The sequence below is a fragment of the Natrix helvetica genome (genome assembly GCF_964273705.1).
Source record: "Natrix helvetica genome assembly, chromosome: 2".
NCBI classification, from domain to species: Eukaryota; Metazoa; Chordata; class Lepidosauria; order Squamata; family Natricidae; genus Natrix; species Natrix helvetica.
This window is the reverse complement of record NC_138552.1, coordinates 246,281,236-246,303,920: the sequence shown is the minus strand read 5'-3', so window position 1 is coordinate 246,303,920 and position 22,685 is coordinate 246,281,236. Positions and strand designations below refer to the sequence as shown.

The following is a 22,685-nucleotide window of genomic DNA, read 5'->3' as shown; positions in this document are numbered from 1 at the left end:
AGACCATGCAGGCAGAAAACCATATTTTTATTTTTAATGTTGCCTTTTATATTTGTGTTATATTTGTACTGATAAATAAAGTCTCCCTTTATTTATTTATCAGTACAAATATAACACACACACACACACACACACACATATATATACACACATACAAGGTTTTTTAGAAGTGGTTTGCTGTTGTCTACTTCCCAGGGCTGAGAGAAAGTGACTGGCTCAAGGACCCAAGCTGGCTTTGGGGCTAGGTTGCCCCTCAGTTTGATGGAGGCAGCACAAATGGAGTGCATGGCAGAATGAATGTTTACATAGACAAAGTGTTGAGATTCATACCAAGGTCCATGCCATTTGGACAAGGCCATACCTTAAGTGTCCAGTATGCTGCCAAATAACTTCTATCCTGCCAATGGTTTCTGAAATCCTTAACGTAGCTGTTCAATTTAATATTAAATAATTAGTATTTGATTATATTTATGTCTCCTTCTCTGATGTAAACAATTTGAACTATTGGCTGCATAATGTTATAAATCACATCACTTTTGGCTTTTCCGTTGAAAATGTTTGAACTAAAATTGACTTAAAACGTCAGAAGCAAGTAGAGCAAATGAGCACTTTTGGGCACTAAGAAGTAAACCAGCTTCTGATGCTAACCAGATGACTTGATTAATTTAATTACTATTATTATTCAGTAATTAGTATGCTGAATTAAATTTACATGTTTAAGTGAATATTACAACAAATGCAAATCAAAAAACAAAAATTGAAAGCATCTGAATACCAGCCACTGTTAAAACACACACACATACACACACACACAGTGTTGTCTTCCTCATTCTACAGAAAAACCATTATTGATAGGCTGATGGGAAATAGTCTCCTCGCTTTCATAAATCAATTTACCCCAGCAGCTGTTTAAACCTGAGCTTTATCAAAAAGCTTTGGAAATCTTAATGGAAACCTCTAAGCTTTGTACTCTGCCTCCCACTTGCTCTGTAGCCTGTCTTGCATTAATTTGCACATACCTCTGAAGGCTGGAAAAGAAAAATAATGACAGCAAGACATTGTTCTTGCAAGAAATCTTCTTCTAGCAGCTTAGCTCTCTGACAAAGCAAACAGAACCACAAAACTGATTGGGGGGCAAGCTGGATTTCAGGCCGGCTATTTCTGAAGTGCTTCCTGCCTTAAAACCTCCTGACGATCTATTGCCTGTCACTAAAAGGGGGGAGGGGAAAAATCCCACTCCAACTTTTGCAACATCCATTCAGTGCAGGAAATGATTGTTTTCAATTGCTGGACTACTTCTAGCTCTGGCAGTAGCACACACATCTTTGATGGTTTATATAGTTCGAGTGAGTGTTTTTTAATTGTGTGGAACATTAAAATGAGAAAATAAACTTTGGAATCAAACATCACCTTTAGCCAGCAGCATGAAAAAATGATGATTGAGTTTAGCAACAACATCAAAAAAAAATTCTGCTGTTTTATTTAATTGAAGAATAAAAAAGTAAAGATTTCTCTCTCCAGTTATGTGCAAGTCTGGACATGGATTTCATCTCCATTTTTTGACCACATTGTCCGAAAACATTTTCTGTGGTCATGTGCCCAGCATGACACCAAAGATTCATGTTGTTACTCCTACCAAAGTGGTACCTATTACAATATAAGTGTCAGTTTATCAACAAATACAAAATTAGATATAGTGTGTATGTGTATGTATGATTGAACATGAACTCTAATAAAATTGTCCACATTAAAAAATGCAGCAGATATTAGGAAAATACTCTTATTATATTAGGAAAATACTACATCTATATATTATATATTATATATTATAATATTATATATACTATATATTAGGAAAATACTACATCTATCGCCAATATTAAATATAAATGCCATGAAATACATGGCATCCCTTCATCTTTAATGCTTTGAACTTAGATTTTGCTTGAAAAAAAATTCTTGATGAAGGTACTCTATTTTATTTTTCTTTATGTACACTGAGAGCATATACACCAAAGACGAATTTCTTGTGTGTCCAATCACAGTTGGCCAATAAAGAATTCTGTTCTGTTCTGTTCTACTCTACTCTACTCTACTTTACTCTATGCTGTTACAAAATACTATAATTGATTGTCCTTTGGTCCTGTATAAGGTGCTGACACATAATGACATTTATAGGTCCACTAGAACAGAACACATGTAATTAAAGTGTTGAGCTCTGAAGTCCTTGGTGCTCTCTGAACTTGGGTGTTTGCAGGCTTTTCATAACCTGACTGTAACATCAGACCTTGTAAATGTGGGTTGCTCCCTGTTTATATACAGGAGCTTGCTTTTGTAGGGCAATCCAGAACACCAGAAAAATAGATACCCACACAACTTTATTAAAAAGGACCTGACACTCAATCCATTATAGCACAACCAACATAAACTATGAAAAAGTAACACTACCATATATCAAAATATCTCCCAAAAACCAACAGACTATTACAATTACATGGCATCACAATACTCACAAACAAATGAAAGACTTTCAGAACATTTTAAGTAAAAAAAATGACCTAGTAGTCCAAGTAGGAAAAACAGGAGTCATCTACAGTATAAGGACTGTAACAGCCACTATATATGACAGGTAGGCAGAAGACTAGCAGAGCTCATCTATGAACACCAACTAGCGGACCAAGCTAAATTCAAAAATTCTAGGAAATTCCTGGAAGCTTGGCTTTCAGATAAGTCATCCATCAATAGGTATAAAAATATAAACCACATTTACACACTATTCAAAAGAGACAATAAAAAAGCTACGAAGAAAAGGACCAGAACACATCATCACCAGAGCCGACACCCAGATAAGCAGGGATTTACACTAGACAAACAAGCCAAAAACAATTATCAAGGAACTACCAAGCACAAAACCACATTCCCACTCACCCAAGCAGAGCAAGCTAGTGTAAATACTCAGGGAACAAGCATTGATAATGTTACCTAGTTGGGTAACATCTGCAAGCAAACAACCAAAGTCAGAAAGTACCAAGGACTCTATATTTATGCCATTTGTTGTATAATTTTTTTTCTACCAATGGGTCCAAACTAATTTCTATCTACCCATGCCTTGCAATCCTTGAGCAGCCTCTCCGAGAATATTTCCTCTTTCTATATTGCACTATGTGAAATATTATTGGAATTAACATTGTTGGATTAATCTATTAATTAAAGAATTAAATGTAAACAAGCACGGTTCAATATATGTAAATGTACTTGTAATTTACTTTTGATATTAGAATGGAAATAATTTTCATTTTAGTGTTCAGTAAAGTCAGTGAATAGTATTCATTTTGGAATTTAGTATTCAAACTACTTATGTGTGGCCAGACGTGGGTGTCACATACTGTAACAACTGGTTTGCCCAGCACTGGAAATGTGAGCGCACACGCACATGCGTGCAACATCAAAAAACACGGCGATTTGCTCACGCACGCCATCCACACGTGTGCGGCATCAAAAAATGCAGCGATATAGGATGGGATTGCACCCAAGCATGTGGGTGGGCAGGGCCTCCCACAGGTCGCAACTACCGATTCACCCGAATCGGTCCGAACCAGCAACAGCTCACCACTGTGTGTGGCTGTGTTCATAGCATGATTAAATTGTCATGTTGCTTGCTACATCTGCACATGCTAATGTTGTATTGGGAGGAGGGCTTTAACATAACCTGTTAGGGCAACTTAGTTTATTGAGTGAAACTCAGTTTACCTCTGAAAATGGGATAAATGAATAATTCCATCTGACTATAATCTGTTTTGAGTAAACTCAGTGACATTGCTGTCATTTAACTTCTTATTTATTTGCTGCCCCTAATTTAATCATAATTAACAGATGGACTCCAACAGAGTTGTGAGGTCTTCTAGTCCAACCCCCTGCTCAGGCAGGGAACACCATACTATTTCAGACAAATGGTTGTCCAGTCTCTTCTTAAAAACTTCCGGTGTTGGAGCATCCACAACTGCTGGAGTCCATTTGTTGTACTGGCTAATTGTTCTAACTGTCAGGAAATTCATCCTTAGTTCTAGGTTGCTTCTTTCCTTGATTAGTTTCCATCCATTGCTTCTTGTTCTGCTTTGCAGAATAGGTTTACTTTGTGGGTTCTTTGTGGCAACCCCTGAGATATTGGAACACTGCTATCATGTCTCCCCTAGTCCTTCTTTCTCTTAAGCTAGGCATACCCAGTTCGTGCAACCATTCTTCATATGTTTTAGCCTCCAGTTCCCTAATCATCTTTGTTGCTCTTCTCTGCACTCTTTCTAGAGTCTCCACATCTTTTTTATATCTGGGTGATCAGAACTAGATGCAATATTCCAAGTGTGGTCCTATCAAGGCATTATAAAACGGTACTAATGCTTCACATGATCTCATGTATATATCTATTATATATACATTTCAAACTGGCATGGATGAATAAGCTTCTCAAAATAATGTTACAGCTTGGCTTCCTTGCACAATATCTACCCTCAGTAGCACACCAGACCAAGGCAATATTCAAACAAAGTGTCTTGGATGTTAATGCCCAAATTGACATTGAATCACTTCAGGTCATTGAAATGGCTCACCAAGAATAAAATTACTCTTCAAAGAGAAAAAATCCCTGACAAAGGGTATCTGAGTCAATACCATAGGATGGTCATTACCAGAGCAAAGTTTGCACAGCTGGATTTTGTTTTTAAATATGACGACTCTGCTAAGTGATATGGTAGAGAGAACATGTGTTTGTGGCACTCCAAAAATTAAAGACATTGTGCACATCTTATTCAAGGCCAACTACCGGTATACATCCCAGCCAGGACTCAGTACTTGACTGTTTGACTGAACTACACATTGGGATGATAACTTGCCTTAGTTCCTTCAGATACAAACACATACGTAGTACTAAGAACTAAGTTTATAGTCAGAACTGTTCTGCTATGGACACATTTTACAGAACATATTGAGGTTGCATGTAAATTTGATGCATTCATCTAAAAACATATTTTGTATATTTCTATTCATCTTGTTTTTCTGTACTCTTACTTTTATGTCTTCTGACCTTACATTTAGAATAGAATAGAATAACAGAGTTGGAAGGGACCTTGGAGGTCTTGTAGTCCAACCCCTGCTCAGGCAGGAAACCTTAATGGTTGTCCAATCGCTTCTTCTTAAAAACTTCCAGTGTTGGAGCATTCATAACTTCTGGAGGCAAGATAAAGTTGTTTATCTTATCATATTCTTTTATATTGTAGCGGATGCTTCTTCATATGGTCAATTGACCAATCAATAAAGTTATACTCTGCTATGCTATTATAACAAATAATTTAAAAATGGATCCTATCAGTTAATCAAACATTTAAATTGCACTCGTGTGACTCCCTGGAGAAGTTTTAGTCTCTCCGTCTGAGATCAGAGATACAGTTTGTCAATTCAGGAAAAACATGTAGCCTGATTCTGAGCAAGGTTTTCTTTCCTGCTTTCACTCAGCTGGTCTCTTGCTAGCAAAGCTTCCAGAAATGGCAGAGAACTTTGATGTTGGAGAGAATTACTCTGCTTGTTCTTTAATCCAGGAACTAAAATAACTACTAAACCAGTTCAAAGATTTTGTAGCTCAGTGGGAGAACAACATCCCCATTTAAGATTAGACTACTGGTGTCAGCTTGAGGCCTTGGAAAATCAGTGCAAAAATGGGCAATATTGGGATGAGACAGCATTTACTGAAAAACTTTAGGAAATGTTTAAAGAAAAGCATAAATGGTTCCATTTCTTAGAAAAGCCTTTTTTCATGGTTCCTTTCTCTCTCTTTCTCTCTCTTTTTTTGTTAAAAAAAATACATACTCCTATTGAACCTTGCTTTATGGGTCCAATTCAGAACAGTTTTATCATTTTTTCCCCCAAATGCCTTTTATTTAATACGCTGGAAATCTTAAATGAGAGTTTGGAGTAACCTCCTCTTAAAACAATTCAAACACAATATACTTGTATATATTTGTTCCAAAGATGCTGCAGTGCAGGAAAATTCAAGCTCTCATTCCAATGCTATACGTTCTTTGCCTGTTGCATTCTAATGAGAGCTGAGACTCTGATGGAGCAGTGCTGGTTCCCATTTTTCCTTTGTTAACTGCATGACCCAATGACTAGTTCTCTCTTGTTACAAAAAAAGATTAGCATTGATAGGCAAACAGAGCAGGGATATCTGAATTATCATGTTAGCATTGTTATTACTAGAATTTTGGGGCAGTAATGGGGAACTGATTCATGCAGATTTAATGGGTCAACATGTTTCTAGACATGGTTCTTGAAGTTGCTTCTGATCCCAACACCTCCACTTAAAGGAAATACAATGTGCTGGGTGAAACTTGTTTGAAGAGATGGATAGCCTCTGCCCATTTGAGTAGACAGATTGAATTAGGTCAATAACTAAAATACTGGTTCAATACCATGTTTCCCCAAAAATAAGACAGGGTCTTAGTTTCTTTTGGCCCCAGAAATAAGCACTTAAGCCTTATTTTCGGGGAGATCTTATTATTTTTGAGGTGCAGTAGGCAGTGAGCATGGTCACCTCATGGCTGCTGCTGTGTTGCAATATTTGGGGGGAGGGCTTATTCTAACTCATGCGTTCAAAAGCCCAATTGGGCTTTTTATCCAGGGAGGTCTTATTTTTGGGGAAACAGGGTATAAAGCAACTTCATAAATCAACCAGATCTATGCCTTCCTGTAGTAATCAGGAAATCGGGAATATCTTGTATCACATCCTCCTTTACTGCACAATGTTTGTACCTGTTGGTACATTAGGTTTTCTCCTTCCTGTCTCATTTTCACCTGCTTATACTAGAACATTACTAGATTTCTATAATATAGTAGCACATGATGCATTTGTCTCGTTAACTTAAATAATACAAAGACAGATTTCTTTAAACTAACAGACAGGGTGATGTCTAAGATAAAACTTTTGTCCACCTTCAGATTTTTTTATTTGTTTTGCTTGCCATTTTATTCAAGCAAATTAACAAAACATACTAAAATTTTAATCAACATAGGTCATTTGGTATGGTTCATTCATCCATATAGCCTTAGACTGCTCAATCTTGTGGTCCTCTTGGCAAAAATGTCTAAGTATAGGAGTATTTTTTTTCCTGAATAGATTTGACTCTGACTGGCCTGATCATTTTTTGGACTAGGGAGTGAAATTCCTTAATTCATTATTGAAATGGTTGTATAATGTGTTGTCTTGGGCTGTCTCCTGGAGAGGGGAAGGCTATTATTCTGCTAATTTGGTCTAGAGCTAAACTATAATTTGTGTTCCCACTATCTTTTTCTGGACGTAGATCGGCTCTCCTAAATATGAATATACATTATATTTTTAAAGTCAACCTCAAGAACATCACTGCAGACAGAGTAGAACACTTGGCTTTTGGTGTTCTACAGATTTTTCTGAATGTAATTCTGGACTCTACTTATGAATAATTACATATATTATGTGTTGTTAGTCTCTCAGGTTCTGAGAAAATAAGCCCCATTGCCCTGAGCCCATATTCCAAATCAGCCAAGAAAGTCATATTTCCTAGAAGGGAAAATGTTTTTCCTCAACATCTATCTGTTTAACTGATGGAGAATATGGTTCTTCAGAAGAACCATTGCCTTTTAAATAAAAAAGGACCTTCTCCTTCCCTCCCACTCCTCTTTTTTTTTCTGGGAAAACCAAGAAAGAAAAATTGCACCAATGAAATTATCATAATTTCTCAATAGTGAGATACCCTGTGTTTTACAAGCACATCTCAAATTCAATCTGTAGTATATTCAAGTAGACTTGGAAAAAATCTGATCCGGAACTTTAAAGACCTCAGTCAATCAGTTGAAAATATTGTGCTAAATGAAACAGTTGTCAGACTGGGAACAAAGCATTATCATCTGTTCCTCCTCTACCTCTCTGAGATCTATTTATATTGCTGATTTTGTCACTTTGTCTTCCTGCTGCCTAGCCCACCAGCATGCTCACCAATCTTTCAGTATCATTTAAGGGGAAAAGGTACAAAAGGCTATTATGAAAGCTGCAATTATTGTTGCTTTTAAATATATATGCTCTGTCTGCCGTCTCTATTGTAGAACCCCAAATTAGTGAACACGTCCAGACAAATCACCCAGCAAAATACAATCTGAGACTACCTCACCTTCATGTATATTTGCACATTAAGCTGACTATTGGTGGGTTTCTACCGGTTCGGACTGGTTCGGCCAAACCGGTAGTGGTTTGGCGGCCTGGGTCGCTGGAACCGGCAGTGACCCAGGCCTGCCACGCCCCCAAACCAGTTCTCTGGGCAGTGCCTATGGCACCACCATCTTGTTTTTTACTTCTGCACATGCACAGAGCAATTTTTAATTGCACGGCGCATGCACGCACAACACACATCAAGTGTGCATGTGCACAGCACGCCCACAAGTGAACCGGTGCAGAAGTTACTGCTGGAACCCACCCCTGAAGCTGACCACCTACTACAGCATACTTTGTTAAGGTATAGCTCTTTTTTTGGATTTTACACATGAAAACATTTTTAGCGTTTGAGGTGGCAGAAGTGCTCTGGTTTTAGTTTGAGGGAAGGAGACATAACATATGGAGAAGGAAGAATCTTTAATAAACTTAGACGATGTCTCCAAAACATTAATATTTTGATAATGTTTTGTATGACATCATGTACCTTTCTCCATAATCAGAACACAAGACTGCACGACCCCTGCATCAGCAGCAGTTATTTCAAGAGTGCTTTTGCCATATGCAAAACATTTAGTCCTTGCAGATCTGGGCAAGCAAACCTATAATGATATATTGGTCTAAATGGAACAACATTTATCATTCGGCTCTTTGAGACCCACATCGTGTGTGTGTGTGTGTGTGCGCGCGCGCATCCTTTTACATTCTTTCATTCAGAGAGTTCTTAATTTTTTTAAAAAAGTTGATTTTGCTTAAATTCCTTCTAAAGTCTTAGTGGAGTGCCAAAGTCAGAAAAGTCACCTGATTGCTTAAACCAAAGTCACTCCATGCTTAATCTCTTTTTGGATGATGTTTTCCATTCAGAGGAAGATGAAAGAGACAACTGAAGAAAGGCTGTGAGGGAGGCATGTTTGATGAATTGATCTCATGTCAATTCAATTACATGAATATGCTTAATGGATCAATCCTATCAACTGATGGGATACTGCCAATTGCTAAAATGGTGGTTTTTAACTGTTCTTTTTTGCATACATAGATTGCTACATTCATCAAGGGAGTAATAAGCTTCTTTGTGGAGCAGTTTACAAACTTTTATTTTAATAACCTGAACAATTTGATAAGATAAGAAACCTTTGCCATCTCTTTATTTTAGTACTATTTTTTGTTCATTGATAAGAAATTTTTTTAAAAATCAACCCATAACAATTCTTATTTCTCCCAGGGGGAAAAAGCATTTATTCTTATTCTCTACTTCCCCCTTTTTTTTACTTACAGATCCATTAAAAGGTTTCTCCCTTTCTGTTTTGGTTGCTAACATCTTTAATGGCTTTTGGTCAACAGTTTTTAGAAAAGCCTTATATATAATTCTAGCTAAAATGTGGTGGGTATTCTACAGCCTTGAAGGAAAAAAATACTGAAAAGGAGGCAACTGGATAAAAGCTTCGAATATGTCTTCACTCTTTGTCTAGCAGTTGATTATTTCAATCGAATCAAATTCCGTTATATATTAAACTTGCATAGGTGAATAAAGTGTAAAACAGGCATTTGCAGCAGTTAGTACATAGCAACTCACATTTACTGCCTTTGTGCATCTTTCTCGTTTAACATTTTAATGCGCCAGGGGGGAAAAAACCTCCCTAATCTTTGCTATAATTAGAATATGAATGTGAAACAAGAAAAAAAAGTATCATGGGTGGGGTTTTTTTTCCTCAAATCCTTTAGAAGGCAGAATGTTTGCTAAGCTCATGACGTTGTGCAGTTTTCTACAGCTTTGGCGTAGCCTGCAGACATGCCCCAAAAAGTGTTCAAATTGATTGTGTCAGGAGGAGAAATTATTGAAGAATGGAGAGTAATCATATTGACTACATTTGATTAACAGAACTTCAATTGCTTTCTAAATTAAATTGAACTTAGTTTTCTTTCCCAACTCACAGGCAAATGACAGATTTTAGTATATTAAGATTGCCTACTTCTGAGTAGGCAGCCATGAAATAGTTTTAACCTTTACTTAACTGTAAGCACATCAGTTACAAAATAATGAAGCACTTACCTGCTTGTCGTCTACAAATATATTCTGCCTGGTATTAATAGCAGTCTGGAGGTAAAACATACATTACTGACTGTTAAGACTGTTCAAAAGCTTTGCCTGGCCTTTTCTAGCCTTGCTACAAAGATTATTAAATTGGAAATAATCAAAACAATTTAATTAAATAATTTATAGTCCGAAAGGATCTCAAAGCAACTTACAGGTTTTAAAACTGTTTAATGAATTATTGGCAGAAGTAGAAAAGAGAATCCAAAATTTAAAGGAACAATTTAGATATTTCAGATTTAGAAACCAAAGGTGGCAACCATGACCTGGATAACTGAGAATCTCCATAGACATTCAGATCTAGAAGTGTGATCTTAGGCCAGACACTGAAGTGACAATAAACTTAATTCCAGGAAAGCCTTCTAGAAGAAGTTTTCAGAGGAAGCATATTGTAAATGTCTTATTCTCTCTCTCTCTCTCTCTCTCTCTCTCTCTCTCTCTCTCTCTCTCTCTCTCTCTCTCTCTCTCTTATCTCTCTATCTATCTATCTATCTATCTATCTATCTATCTATCTATCTATCTATCTATCTATCTATCTATCATTTTACATGCTGCCCATTGCAACTAGAGGCAATTCAAACTTGATTCTGAATAATTTGACCTAAAGGAAGGAGGATATGATGGATTTTTAAAGGCAACACCAGGTAGCTGCTTCTTGTCCTGTAGATTTATCATTTAACAGAAGCCCCTTTTATTTGGCAGTTGTAATCAGTATTTATTTTTTTAAAAAATTGAAGGACAATCAATAGTACAATTACCCAGCTTTCATGCTTTAAATGAAGCCTCACCTGATTCATGTTATGTAGATATGGGTTTTAGCTTAATTATGTTTACCAGCCCTGCCTTTTGTTTCAAATGAGGACAGTAGAAATTTATGCATTACTATTCTCTGTCACTCTCTTTTTCTCTCTCTCTCTTTTCTTTTTTACAGGTTGGCCCTGGGCAACATTGTCTGTTGTTGGAATCTTATATTGTTACTCTAATGTTGGAATTGAGTGGCAACACATACACACCAAAGTTAACAGTCCTGTTCTTAAAAGAAAGGATAGTGGAATTTTGACCCGGACGCTCATTTCTTCATCAACACAACAACATTTCAGTTTTTCAGGAGAATCAGTGTCTGGTCGTGTATGAACTCCCAGCAAGTAAAACCAGGCAACATAAAATAAAGACATTCTGGTTTCTAAAAGACATTGTAATATTTGATTTTATATCAATTCTCTAAAATATAACTAGTTTTATTTATATATTTCTATTTATAAGGAAATTATGTTTGTGACAAAGTCATGTGTATTTAGGAAACTATTGTAATTTAGTCACAATGATGAAAAACAATAGCAATGAATCTATAACATTTGTCTTCCACTTTTCAGAAGAGTCCGATAAATAACTTTGAAGTAAGAACTTTTAATGAAATCCAAAATTGCATGCAACTGGCTCCCCATCTACCAGTTCAAACCTTTTTGGGTGGTTTCCTCAATCTTTCAAAAAAAACAAAACAAAATACTGAAGATATAGGCAACTTTAGAAGAAAGAACATAGCCACATCCTCTCTCTGCCCCACAAAAATCTTGTGTGGATCAAAATCCCAGTAGTAAAAATCTTCCATTGGACCTCACCTTTTGTTCTAGAAATGTTGGAAATGTATTTAGATCTAGTTCCTTTGTCAAGTCACAATTTTACAAATGCTTTTAAGATATTGAATGTATTTGCATTTAAAAAAAAAACCTGTATGGTTACCTGTTCATTCCTGTTGCAAGTATATGTATGAATGAATGATTTTGAAGTTGACAACCAATCCAAAATATGATTGGAACCAAGAATAATATGAAGGGGGAAATATACATAACAGGTTATTAATTAAAAATAATAATTCATTAAAGATTATTTGAAAACATTCAATGACTTCTGTAAAGTATAAACAAGCAATCTTTTTTCCATGGAACAAAATTACCAAACCTTCCAAGTTCCATATTCTAGCCTAGGTGAATCCTAGGACAGCCCTTCCCTCTGAGAGAAAGATAATGGATCTGAAGATTTATTTATTTATTAAATTTAAGTGTTGTCAATCCAACTAGACAGAGTGACTCTGGTTGTCCAAAATGATTCGGTTTTGTTCTTCTTATATATGAATCTCCTTTTCTCACATAATAGTGCAATTATACTGTATATCCAATTTGAGTGACATTGTCATTCTTTAAGGAAAAATATTAATGGTATTCCTAGAAGTAATACTTCTATTCAGACCTAGTCACATTAGAGGAATAAATCAGTACCACCATCAGGGTTGGAAAGATAAAGGCTCATTATATACACCTTATATAACCAATTTCGTTGCATTTATTTTGTACAATGACAATAAAGGCTATACTACTTTTGGATTCAAATATGGATATATTCATCAATTTGGCAATAGGTCTTCAATAAACAGTAATATTTCCTTGGCACGGTTCTTTGAAATGATTTGTTTATATTTCTGTTAATGATGGCCTGCACATTAACAGCTCCAGTGTCATACCTCTTTCTGAAGGAGACTTCTGTCAAAACAGAAAAAGAGCAAGTATGAAAGTTCTATAGATTCACAACTCCAGCTTAGGAAGAAGCCATTTCATTCAGTGCAGTGAAATATTATAGATGGGCCCTTAAATGTTTTTCAGATGTTTGGTTCCTATGTATAATATTTTAAACAGATGTTCCCAAGCTATGAAACATCACAAACATTGTTTTTAAATAATCAATTTCACAATAGATGGTAAAGAAATAGGAAATAGAGTACTAGAAGTAAAAAAATATATGCACAATTGATTGCAATCATGTACAACAATAACATTTCTTCAAGGTTCATGGTTGAACAATGAGTAGATGCCCACTTTTTATTGATGTCACTTAACTCCTTTTCCTAATAGGAGTGGGTGAACAAAATTAGGAGTGGGTGAACAAACCACAGAAGCTCCTTCCATAGTTTCTTTATTGTGACTTCTAAATCTGATTTCTATCACATTCCAGTCCAATCAACCATAGTGGTGCGCTTCATTCTCACAAAAAACTTTATGTTTTGCAACTCAGTGTGACATCAAGTGCCTTCCATGTTTCTATACTCTTGAAGTAATTCTCATCCAAAAATAATGGAACCAACACTGAAAATTAACTAGAAGGCAGAGCTTAGAAACCTGTTCTAGAGAGAAAGTCCCAAATCCTACTACAGCTGAGCTATAGGGGGCAGCATTTGCTATGATAATTCTAAGTCTTGGTAGGTTCATTGAGGAACAAGGATCTTTCTTGGTGAGAAAGTTCTATGTATATTACATCAAGACAAAATGGGGCTAAGACACAATGTTTGTTTCAAAGTCTATTTCATATTCTACTATGGATAGGCAATTGTACTTCTCAATTTCAGAATTTTTTTCAGCCCTAGGGAGTAGATTCTTTCCATCAATTGCAGTATCCTAATGGGGCTTTGTGAGGAGACAATACACCAGCCTATGACAAATGTCATTCTGTAACAACTATATCATATTGGTACAATTAAATTAATTCATGCTTTCATGAAACTTTTCTCAATTACAGATGGGTGTAAGGCTTTGCTCTCAGATCAGTTTCATCTTGGATAATTAAAATCCACTTAGTTTGACTAATCTGCTTAAAACAGCTCAAAGGAAAAAGGCATATAATCTTTAAAAGTCCTTGAAATACTAATAATAGCATTAAAAATATTTCCCTCTCACTGTATCTCCACTTATATACATCCTATTTTTTTCCTGGTCTGTTTTGCCATTTAGGTCACTTGATTCCTGATAAATAGAAAAATACTCAAAAAATGGTTTGTGCATGGCCTCATATTTATCATTTCAATTTCAGCCAGTCTAGTTAAAAAGTCTGTAGTATCTGATAATGGATTTTGTAGCTGGCTAGCGCTGAAATATTTTGTATTAAATCCTACTAAGTCATTCTCTGACGTCATATTTTATTGTGGGAGGGAGAGAAATGAACCAGGTTTAAATATAAACTTTATATTTAAACTTAAGTATGTTTAAAAGGTGCATTTATTGGCAAGGAAGAATGAACAAATCAGAGGAACTAAAAAAAGAAGCAATACAATAATTCATGGGACTTGTAAGCTTATTCTACCCTCCTTGATTGATGTTGGTCTCTGCATCCAAGAGATTCTTCCTTCCCATTTTGTTTTGCTACAGTGATTCACTTGAAATGCCCTCCAAATTTGGCTATACTCCAAATTGAAGGGAAATGAACCAAGACCTGATAAGTTATTCTGGAGAAGGTAAGATAATAATGAATAGTGTTTTTTAAACAAATATATGTATGTGCAAAGGGCTGATGACTAGGATGCTGAGCTTGTCGATCAGAAAAGGTCAGTGATTCGAATCCCTAGCACCATGTAATGGAGTGAGCTCCTGTTACTTGTTCCTGCTTCTGCCAACCTAGCAGTTCGAAAGCATGTAAAAATGCAAGTAGAAAAATAGGAACCACCTTTGATGGGAAGGTAACAGTATTCCGTGCACCTTCGGCGTTTAGTCATGCCGGCCACATGACCACAGAGACATCTTTGGACAGTGCTGGCTCTTCAGCTTTGAAACAGAGATGAGCACTGCCCCTTAGAGTTGGGAACAACTACACATAATGTATGTGCGAGGGGAACCTTTACCTTTATCTATGTGCTGTTTGTCAAGTTTAACACAAGGAAGAAAAACCTTCCATGGGAAAAGATGTTGCATTGGACATACAAAAGAAACTAGCTGATGTCTTAATAATTAAAAGGGATATGCAAATACACCAAGAGAACGAGCTGGATAATTTCCCTATATTGAATTTAGTAAACATGACATGTTAAAACTGGAGAATTTTGTGAGAGGGAACAAAGAAAAAATGAAAATAAATTGAATTCTAGGACATTATTTGAAGAACCCAAAGATCAAAAATGTTAGAAGTAAAAGGAAGGAATATAAAGTTGGTTTATTGGGGTTTGGGCTTCTGCTTGCTCACGGTTCTAACCACACTCAGTGCCTTTAAAAGACACCAAACTCATATCTTTAGAATATTAGGGAATATTAGAATATTCCACTTTCTTGTAAAATACTGGCAGTGTTTTAATAAAGAGGAAACATTTTTCTTGGGTATGTTCATGCTGATCAAAAACATAATTTTTAAATTAATCACAGTCAATGATATAACATGATCATGGAAGACAAAAAAAGAGTTGGATGCAATTCAAATGTATCTAAAATGTTTTTCAGGAACAGTGTATTATGGATAGGTGTTGTTAGGTATATAAGGACCACTCGGTCAAGCATCACCCCCCTCCTCATATTGGATTGTGGAAGGAGTTTTCTTAATCCACATTTTCTATAAGTCTTTTGTTGTAAGCACTCATAGAGAAAAGTCATATGGAAAATCTATGTTATCTATGGTCTATAAATTTTGTCTGTGAAACAACAGGGAAACATAAGTATCATTTTCCACTGAGATTTGCTATTTTGTTAATCAATGAAGCATTAATAAAATGGCCTGTATTGTTTAATTGTGTTTGGTTTGCTGAATGAATCAATATTCAGCAAACAACTCTAGACTCCCATCTAATGATGTCAAAGCTCTAATAGCAGGTCACAATCAAGAAAGGTAAAGTCTCATTAATCAGGTTTATTGCTTGGAAACAGCTTACAGAATCTTGGAAACTGGATATGTGTTCCTTAACCCTCATTTGTCAGTGAACATGTTATAGTAGCATCCCTTTTTGATGCCTTTGATCCTCCTCCTGATCCTTGTCCCAGACGGGAGGTTGTTACCTGTTTAGGAGATATGAAAGGAAGATACCTGGGTTATGCAATGTATTGAAAGTGCCCATCCAATCTCATGCTCAAAAAAAATCCACTATTATACGTATCTGCATGGTCATGTGGAGGAATTGGCTTGTAGACCCTGTGCTTATCTCTAAAAAATTGCTGTACAGAAATCAGGGAATTCTCTTCCTCTCCCTCCTATTAATCTATCATCTATTCATTCATTCATTCATTCTATCATCTATCTATCTATCTATCTATCTATCTATCTATCTATCTATCTATCATTTATCTAACTAACTCAATGTGTGTGTGTTTATTAATGCAACTGATGGATTTTTTTTCAACAAGAATGCTTTTTTCTAAACTATGCCGTAGATTTAAAAATGAATTCTGATAGATTAATTCCTCAAGAGCATATTTCTGAAGCATCAAATCTAATTCACAAAGGATAGTTACCAATTATTCCCCAGCTACAGGTATCAATGTTGAGTTATGATTATGTTTATATTACATAAATGAAATGATATAACCAAAGGACTTAATTCTTAGTAAATCACATCTACCTGTTGGCAGGAATGAGAAGGTTGCAAAACCCACTATTAGTGACCAGGCCAATCATTACTCATTAAAGGAAATGACTGGTTCAATCCAAAATTGTTGAATAAGATTTGATTGATTGCTCTGCTTGTGAAGATCTCTAAAATTCACATACCTGTGAAATTGTTATTTTATCCCGATTGGTAGGATTTTATTTGTTTTCTAAATCACGAAATGAATACCTATCAGCATGTATGAAACTGATGTGATACAGGATTGCTTGGTGTAGACCACAGAATTAATGACAGCTACTTCAGATGATGACCATCCTAATGTACCTGCCAGTTACAGAAGTTCAATAGATCTGAAAGACACGGTGTGCACTTCAAAAATGGCTCAAAACAAGAGCTTTAGACCTGTGAGAACAGCCTTTTTCTGACAGTCATTAAAGTGGGCCTGTTGTTTTTAGTTTTTTGTGCAAAACTGGGAAATGATAGTGCAGCTTTAGAAAGCAAATTAGTTTTAATGAGTAGATGCTTACAGTAGCAGCTGTTATTTCTTCTTTCAGGCTGACGCAGAAGCCCTGGGAGGCTGGAGAAATGATGTACATATTTGTGTGGGATTTGAAGCACTAGGTGCAAACCCCCTACTAGATTTCAGGAGACTAGTGCTCAAGTTGGTACTGGCATCTTGGGAGGTGACACGAGGCTGGCTTCTGGGCCTGGTGAATGCCTCATTGGGTGAGGGATCCTTACCAACCGCCTTGAAAGAGGCGGTGGTGAGGCCCTTACTTAAGAGGCCCTCACTCGACCCAATGGAGCTAGCTAACTATCGTCCAGTCTCCAACCTTCCGTTTCTAGCGAAGGTTGTTGAGAATGTGGTGGCCCAGCAGTTTCCACGACACCTTGACGAATCCGAGTATCTAGACCCACGCCAGTCCGGCTTCCGACCTGGGCACAGCACAGAGACAGCCTTGGTCGCGTTGGTTGATGATCTCTGGAGGGCCAGAGATAGAGGTTGCTCCTCTATCCTGGTCCTATTAGACCTCTCGGCGGCTTTTGATACCATCGACCATGGTATCCTATTGCGCCGGTTGGAGGGGATGGGAGTCGGAGGTACCGTTTTGCGGTGGTTCAGCTCCTACCTCTCCGACCGGAGGCAATGTGTGTTGACAGGGGGACAGAGGTCGACCCCGAGGCCACTCACTTGTGGGGTGCCACAGGGGTCGGTCCTCTCGCCTCTCCTGTTCAACACATATGTAAAGCCGCTGGGTGAGATCATCCGTGGTTTTGGGGTTGAGTATCACCTCTACGCTGATGATACTCAGCTGTATATTTCAACTCCAAACCACCCCAACGAGGCTGTCGAAGTAATGTCCCGGTGTTTGGAGGCCGTCGGGGTCTGGATGGAGGACAACAGACTTAAACTCAACCCCTCCAAGACTGAGTGGCTGTGGCTACCGGCACCTCGATTCAGCCAGCTGATTCCATCGCTGGCCATAGGGGGCGAGCAGTTGCCCCCTGTGGAACGGGCGCGCAATTTGGGCGTCCTCCTTGATGCCCGGCTGTCAATGGATGACCATGTGGCGGCCGTGGCAAGGGGGGCGTTCCACCAGGTTCGCCTGGTGCGCCAATTGCGCCCCCTACTGGACCGGGATGCCCTACGCACGGTCACTCATGCGCTGGTGACGTCCCGCCTGGATTACTGCAACGCTCTCTACATGGGGCTGCCCTTGGGACGCGCCCGGAGACTGCAGTTAGTTCAGAATGCAGCCGCGCGGGCTGTGATGGGGAGTACGAGGTACTCCCACGTAACACCTCTCCTGCGCGAGCTGCATTGGCTACCTGTGGTTTTCCGGGTGCGTTTCAAGGTGCTGATTACCATCTTTAAAGCGCTCCATGGCACGGGACCTAGTTACTTGCGGGATCGCATCCTCCCACATACATCCCTGCGGCCAATACGCTCACACAGGGAGGGACTTCTCCTGGTGCCATCCACTGGACAATGCCGGCGGGCGACACCGAGGAGTAGGGCCTTCTCTGTGATGGGCCCAACCCTCTGGAATGACCTCCCCCCCGACATTAGAACCACTTCTGACCTCCGCTCCTTCCGGCAAAAACTGAAGACCCACCTGTTCCGATTAGCAGGCCTGGCATAATTCAACTGTCCCTCCTGGCAAACGCACTATATCTGGTTATTTTAGGGGTTTTTTAATTCACTGTATTTGTTTTTAGGGGTTTGAACTTATTTTAATCTGCTTTGTACAGTTCTTTTAATGTCATTCTTACCTCCTCCATGTCAACTGTCAATTGTACATACTTAATTTTATTGTATCTGATATATTTTGTATGAACTGTACACCGCCCCGAGTCCCTTTCGGGAGAGGGGGCGGTCTAGAAGCATTAAATTAATTAAAAAAATTAATAGGTTAGTCCATTACATTTGTAAATCCACACATTGACAGAACTCTTCTCCTTAAAATATCCCGGGAGAATGATGTATGGATAAATCCTATGACATGAATTTTAATTAATTTGTAAATTAAGCATCTGTAGGATGTTCCCTCTGTTCCCTCCTTCCCCACCACAAGTTGATCAAGTTGTTTAGGCACCTGAGGCTGACAGCTCAACAGTACATTCTCTCTTTCATCATAGCAAAAATATAGCATTAAATAAAACTTCTCTACATTTTTCTGGTGTAAATCTAGATGTGTACCGTATTTTTCGGACTATAAGACTCACCGAAGTATAAGATACACCAAGTTTTCGAAGAGAAAAAATAGAAAAAAATAGTTTTTGGGCTGTGCGCATCCAGTTTTTGCTCTCCCCAGCCCCCAGGAGCACTCTGCAGGCCTCCCAAACCTTCTGCGCGCCTTGTTTTTGCTGAAAATGGACATGTGGGGCAGGGTTTGGGGAGGACAAAAATGTCCGTATTCGGTGTATAAAACACACCAACATTTTCATCCTCTTTTAAGGGGCAGGGAAGTGTGTCTTATACTCCAACAAGTACGATAAGTCAGCTACTTCACTCTGCTTAAGGGGTCTGGTGGATGAGTGAGGGCAGCACTATACAATATAAACTGGGAATGCCTAATCCCATCCTTAAGCCAACATACTGACAACTGCTCTAAGTATTGTTCCATCATTCCTGCACAAAGCTTCAGAGAGCAAAGTGAGACTTTGCACATTATGGTAGTGTTCTTCCAGTCATTTTCAATGCAAATATCAGCACAAAATATGTTTTGCCAATAACTGGGATCTTCTGTTCATCAAAGCATTTTACTGTTGTCTAAATTTCTACTGGTCTTGCCACAATTTGGCCCTTCTTTGCTGAAGTTAAGGAGGGGATGGCCTACAATTTCCCACTAAGAAAAATAAATGGGATGTGTTAATTTTCACTCCTGTCAAAATTAGGCGTTTAGTCAAACTTTAGTTTTCCTCTAGTCCTTCTGTTTCCTAATCTCCTTCAGCAGCATATGGCATCATTTCCTAGCCATTTTCAAATAAATATATTTAAGGTCAAGGCAGAATAGATTGTGCATGACACAAATATGAAATCACGAATGGTGGGTTGGCCAAGTGTTATTATACAATTCTATGCATGTTGTATAATTTGCAGCACTGCATTGTTTATAAGTATGTGTTGTTTGTCAACATGTGAAAATGATTGGGTTTAAATGTGGCAAGTGTTTGAGTAAAAATAAAAGGAAAGAAAAACAAAAGCATTTGCATTTGAGATCATTATAGAAGACAACTGGAAGATACAGATGAGACCTTTCTATATCAGGTGACTAGTTTTTCCAAGAGGCATGCAATAGTGATAATGGAAGATTTAAATAATTCTGACATCTGCTGGGTATCTAAGTTTGCCAAGAATCAGAAGACTAGCAAATTCTGGTGACAACCTCATTTGTCAGAAGATGGAAGAAAAAACAAGAAGTTCTGTTATCCTGGACCTGTCGTCAGCCAGAGAGAGGAAATTGTTGGGGGAAAAAACAGGGGGTGGTATTGGGGAATAAAACTCATAATTATGGCCTTCATGATGTCCAGGGCAGGAGGAGACAAAATGAGCTGACCTTTCCATTGGATTTGGGGAAAGAATGGATATCCAGGAAATATGGATGATACTGAGAGTGTAAAGAAAAAGGATTTCTGGAAAAAGGAGCTGACGTTGCGATGGTACGACATGCGATCTAGGAGTTCTGAGATCGCAGTCGACACTTTTGCCGCTGGACAGTCCATTCGGACCTAAACCGTCCCGAAGAGATGGTGACAGGGAAGGGTACATCTTGCTGATATCAGGGACATTGCAAAGTCCCTGATTGATTCAGGAGAATCTCTTCTTGCCGGCGACAATAAGCACAGCCTCAAGCTGCTGAAGTCGGGACACTCCGCAACGGGAGGAAAGCGGAAAGAGAAAGTGTATCCACCTGGTGAGGAAATCTTATTTTTATAAAAGACTGCCCAAAAAAGATTGAAGTTAAATTAAACTGGTAAAGAAAAGGAAATAAGCGGAGAAATTAAGTATTATTGGACAGTGTGTTATCTTTATTTTATTTTATTTTATTATATATTTTTATTTTTTTGAATAAACACAAACACCTTAAAATCATCTTCCATTACAAATTGTAGAAAGTGTGTCAATTGGTTACAAAGAACTTTCATGCATCCCTTCCACAGCCATCACCTATGATTCATATCGTTATATATTTCACAACAAATATATTTATATACTGTATATTGCTATCATCATACCTCATCCTTCATATGACTATAATTGTTTTAACGTCCCTTTATAACAAACATTCCAAAATTTAAAACAAAACCACATAATGGCATTCCCTTATCTATTTTCAATATCATCCAGCCACATATCTTTATAACACATTCAAAATAAAAATTACTTTAATAACAAAATGTTTAGACCTCTTTTCTTAATCATTGTTTACAATTTATATCCAATTTCACTTTTATCCTGTCAATACAAATTATTACATTATTATCATCAGTCATTTATTTAACAATAGTTTGACTAAGTTTAACTTAACCCTAACTTTTCCCCCTTTTTTCACCATTTAAAATTTATACCAAATTTCCTCTTATCAAACCAATACATATGTATACATTGTTATCATTATCAATTATTTATCTAACTTTATCCATTATCACTACATTTTTAACATAATACTCTAATTTTAACTAAATTGAACATGTTTTATTATTAATTTTCATATCTCAACCTGTGTCTTTCCAGTAATAGTGTAGTTCTATTTCTTTTGCCATTGTGGAATTAGTCTTTTGGTTATTTCCTTAATCAAATTTATTTGGACTTCTCTTTGCAACTTGTTGCTTGTTACATATCTTGTAAAATCTCGAAACCCTCCATCATCTTCTTTAATCAGCTTATCTTTGGTTATCAGTAGTGTTTTTGTCAAAGTTTCTCTCCTTAAGTCCATCAATTCTTCTCTTTTTTCTTCTTCTATACCTTGAAATCTGGAGTAAAGCACCTTTCCATCTATCTTCCCTTTCCTTGTTCCACGCTTTTCATCTCCAACCACACTCAGTTCACTGTCAATATCCACAGTTATCTTGCCTCTTTGTTCATTTTTCCCTTGGGTTTTTAGGACTCTAGCCTTCACTTTTTCCATTTGCTGGATATCTTCCATTTTTCCATCAGGTTTTACCACATTACAATTTATATTTTCAATATTTTCCCATCTCTTCTCAATTCTCTCTGTTGTTTCTAATAATTTTTGAATTCCAAATATAATTTGTTGTAATGTTATGGTTTCTTTTTGATGATGTGCCATCCTTCCAATTAGTAAACACTGCCACTCTGGTTTAAAAACAAATCTTTGTTTTCACTTCTTTCCAGCTACCAACAAGCATTTATATAAAAAATTATATTAAAATAGAAAAAAGAAAAAGGATTTCTACAAGACAGAAAAGTAGAAGATTTCTAAAGCCAGAGTGGATACATGCAGAGCTCTCTAACATACCAAAGAGAAAAAAGAGCGTGCTGGGGAGATAGA

General features: G+C 37.3%; 1 protein-coding gene across 3 annotated transcripts in view; it reads left to right on the top strand.

Moving 5' to 3' along the window:
* HHAT (hedgehog acyltransferase) overlaps window positions 1-12,739 on the top strand; it is a 185,959-nt gene extending 173,220 nt beyond the window's left edge. For all 3 annotated transcript variants that reach the window (XM_081942246.1, XM_081942244.1, XM_081942245.1), the window contains one exon: window positions 11,251-12,739. In XM_081942246.1, coding sequence (XP_081798372.1) covers window positions 11,251-11,453 — 203 coding nt within the window. In that variant the 3' untranslated portion in view covers window positions 11,454-12,739. The remainder of the gene's footprint in view (window positions 1-11,250) is intronic.
* The last annotated feature ends 9,946 nt before the right edge of the window (window positions 12,740-22,685 follow it).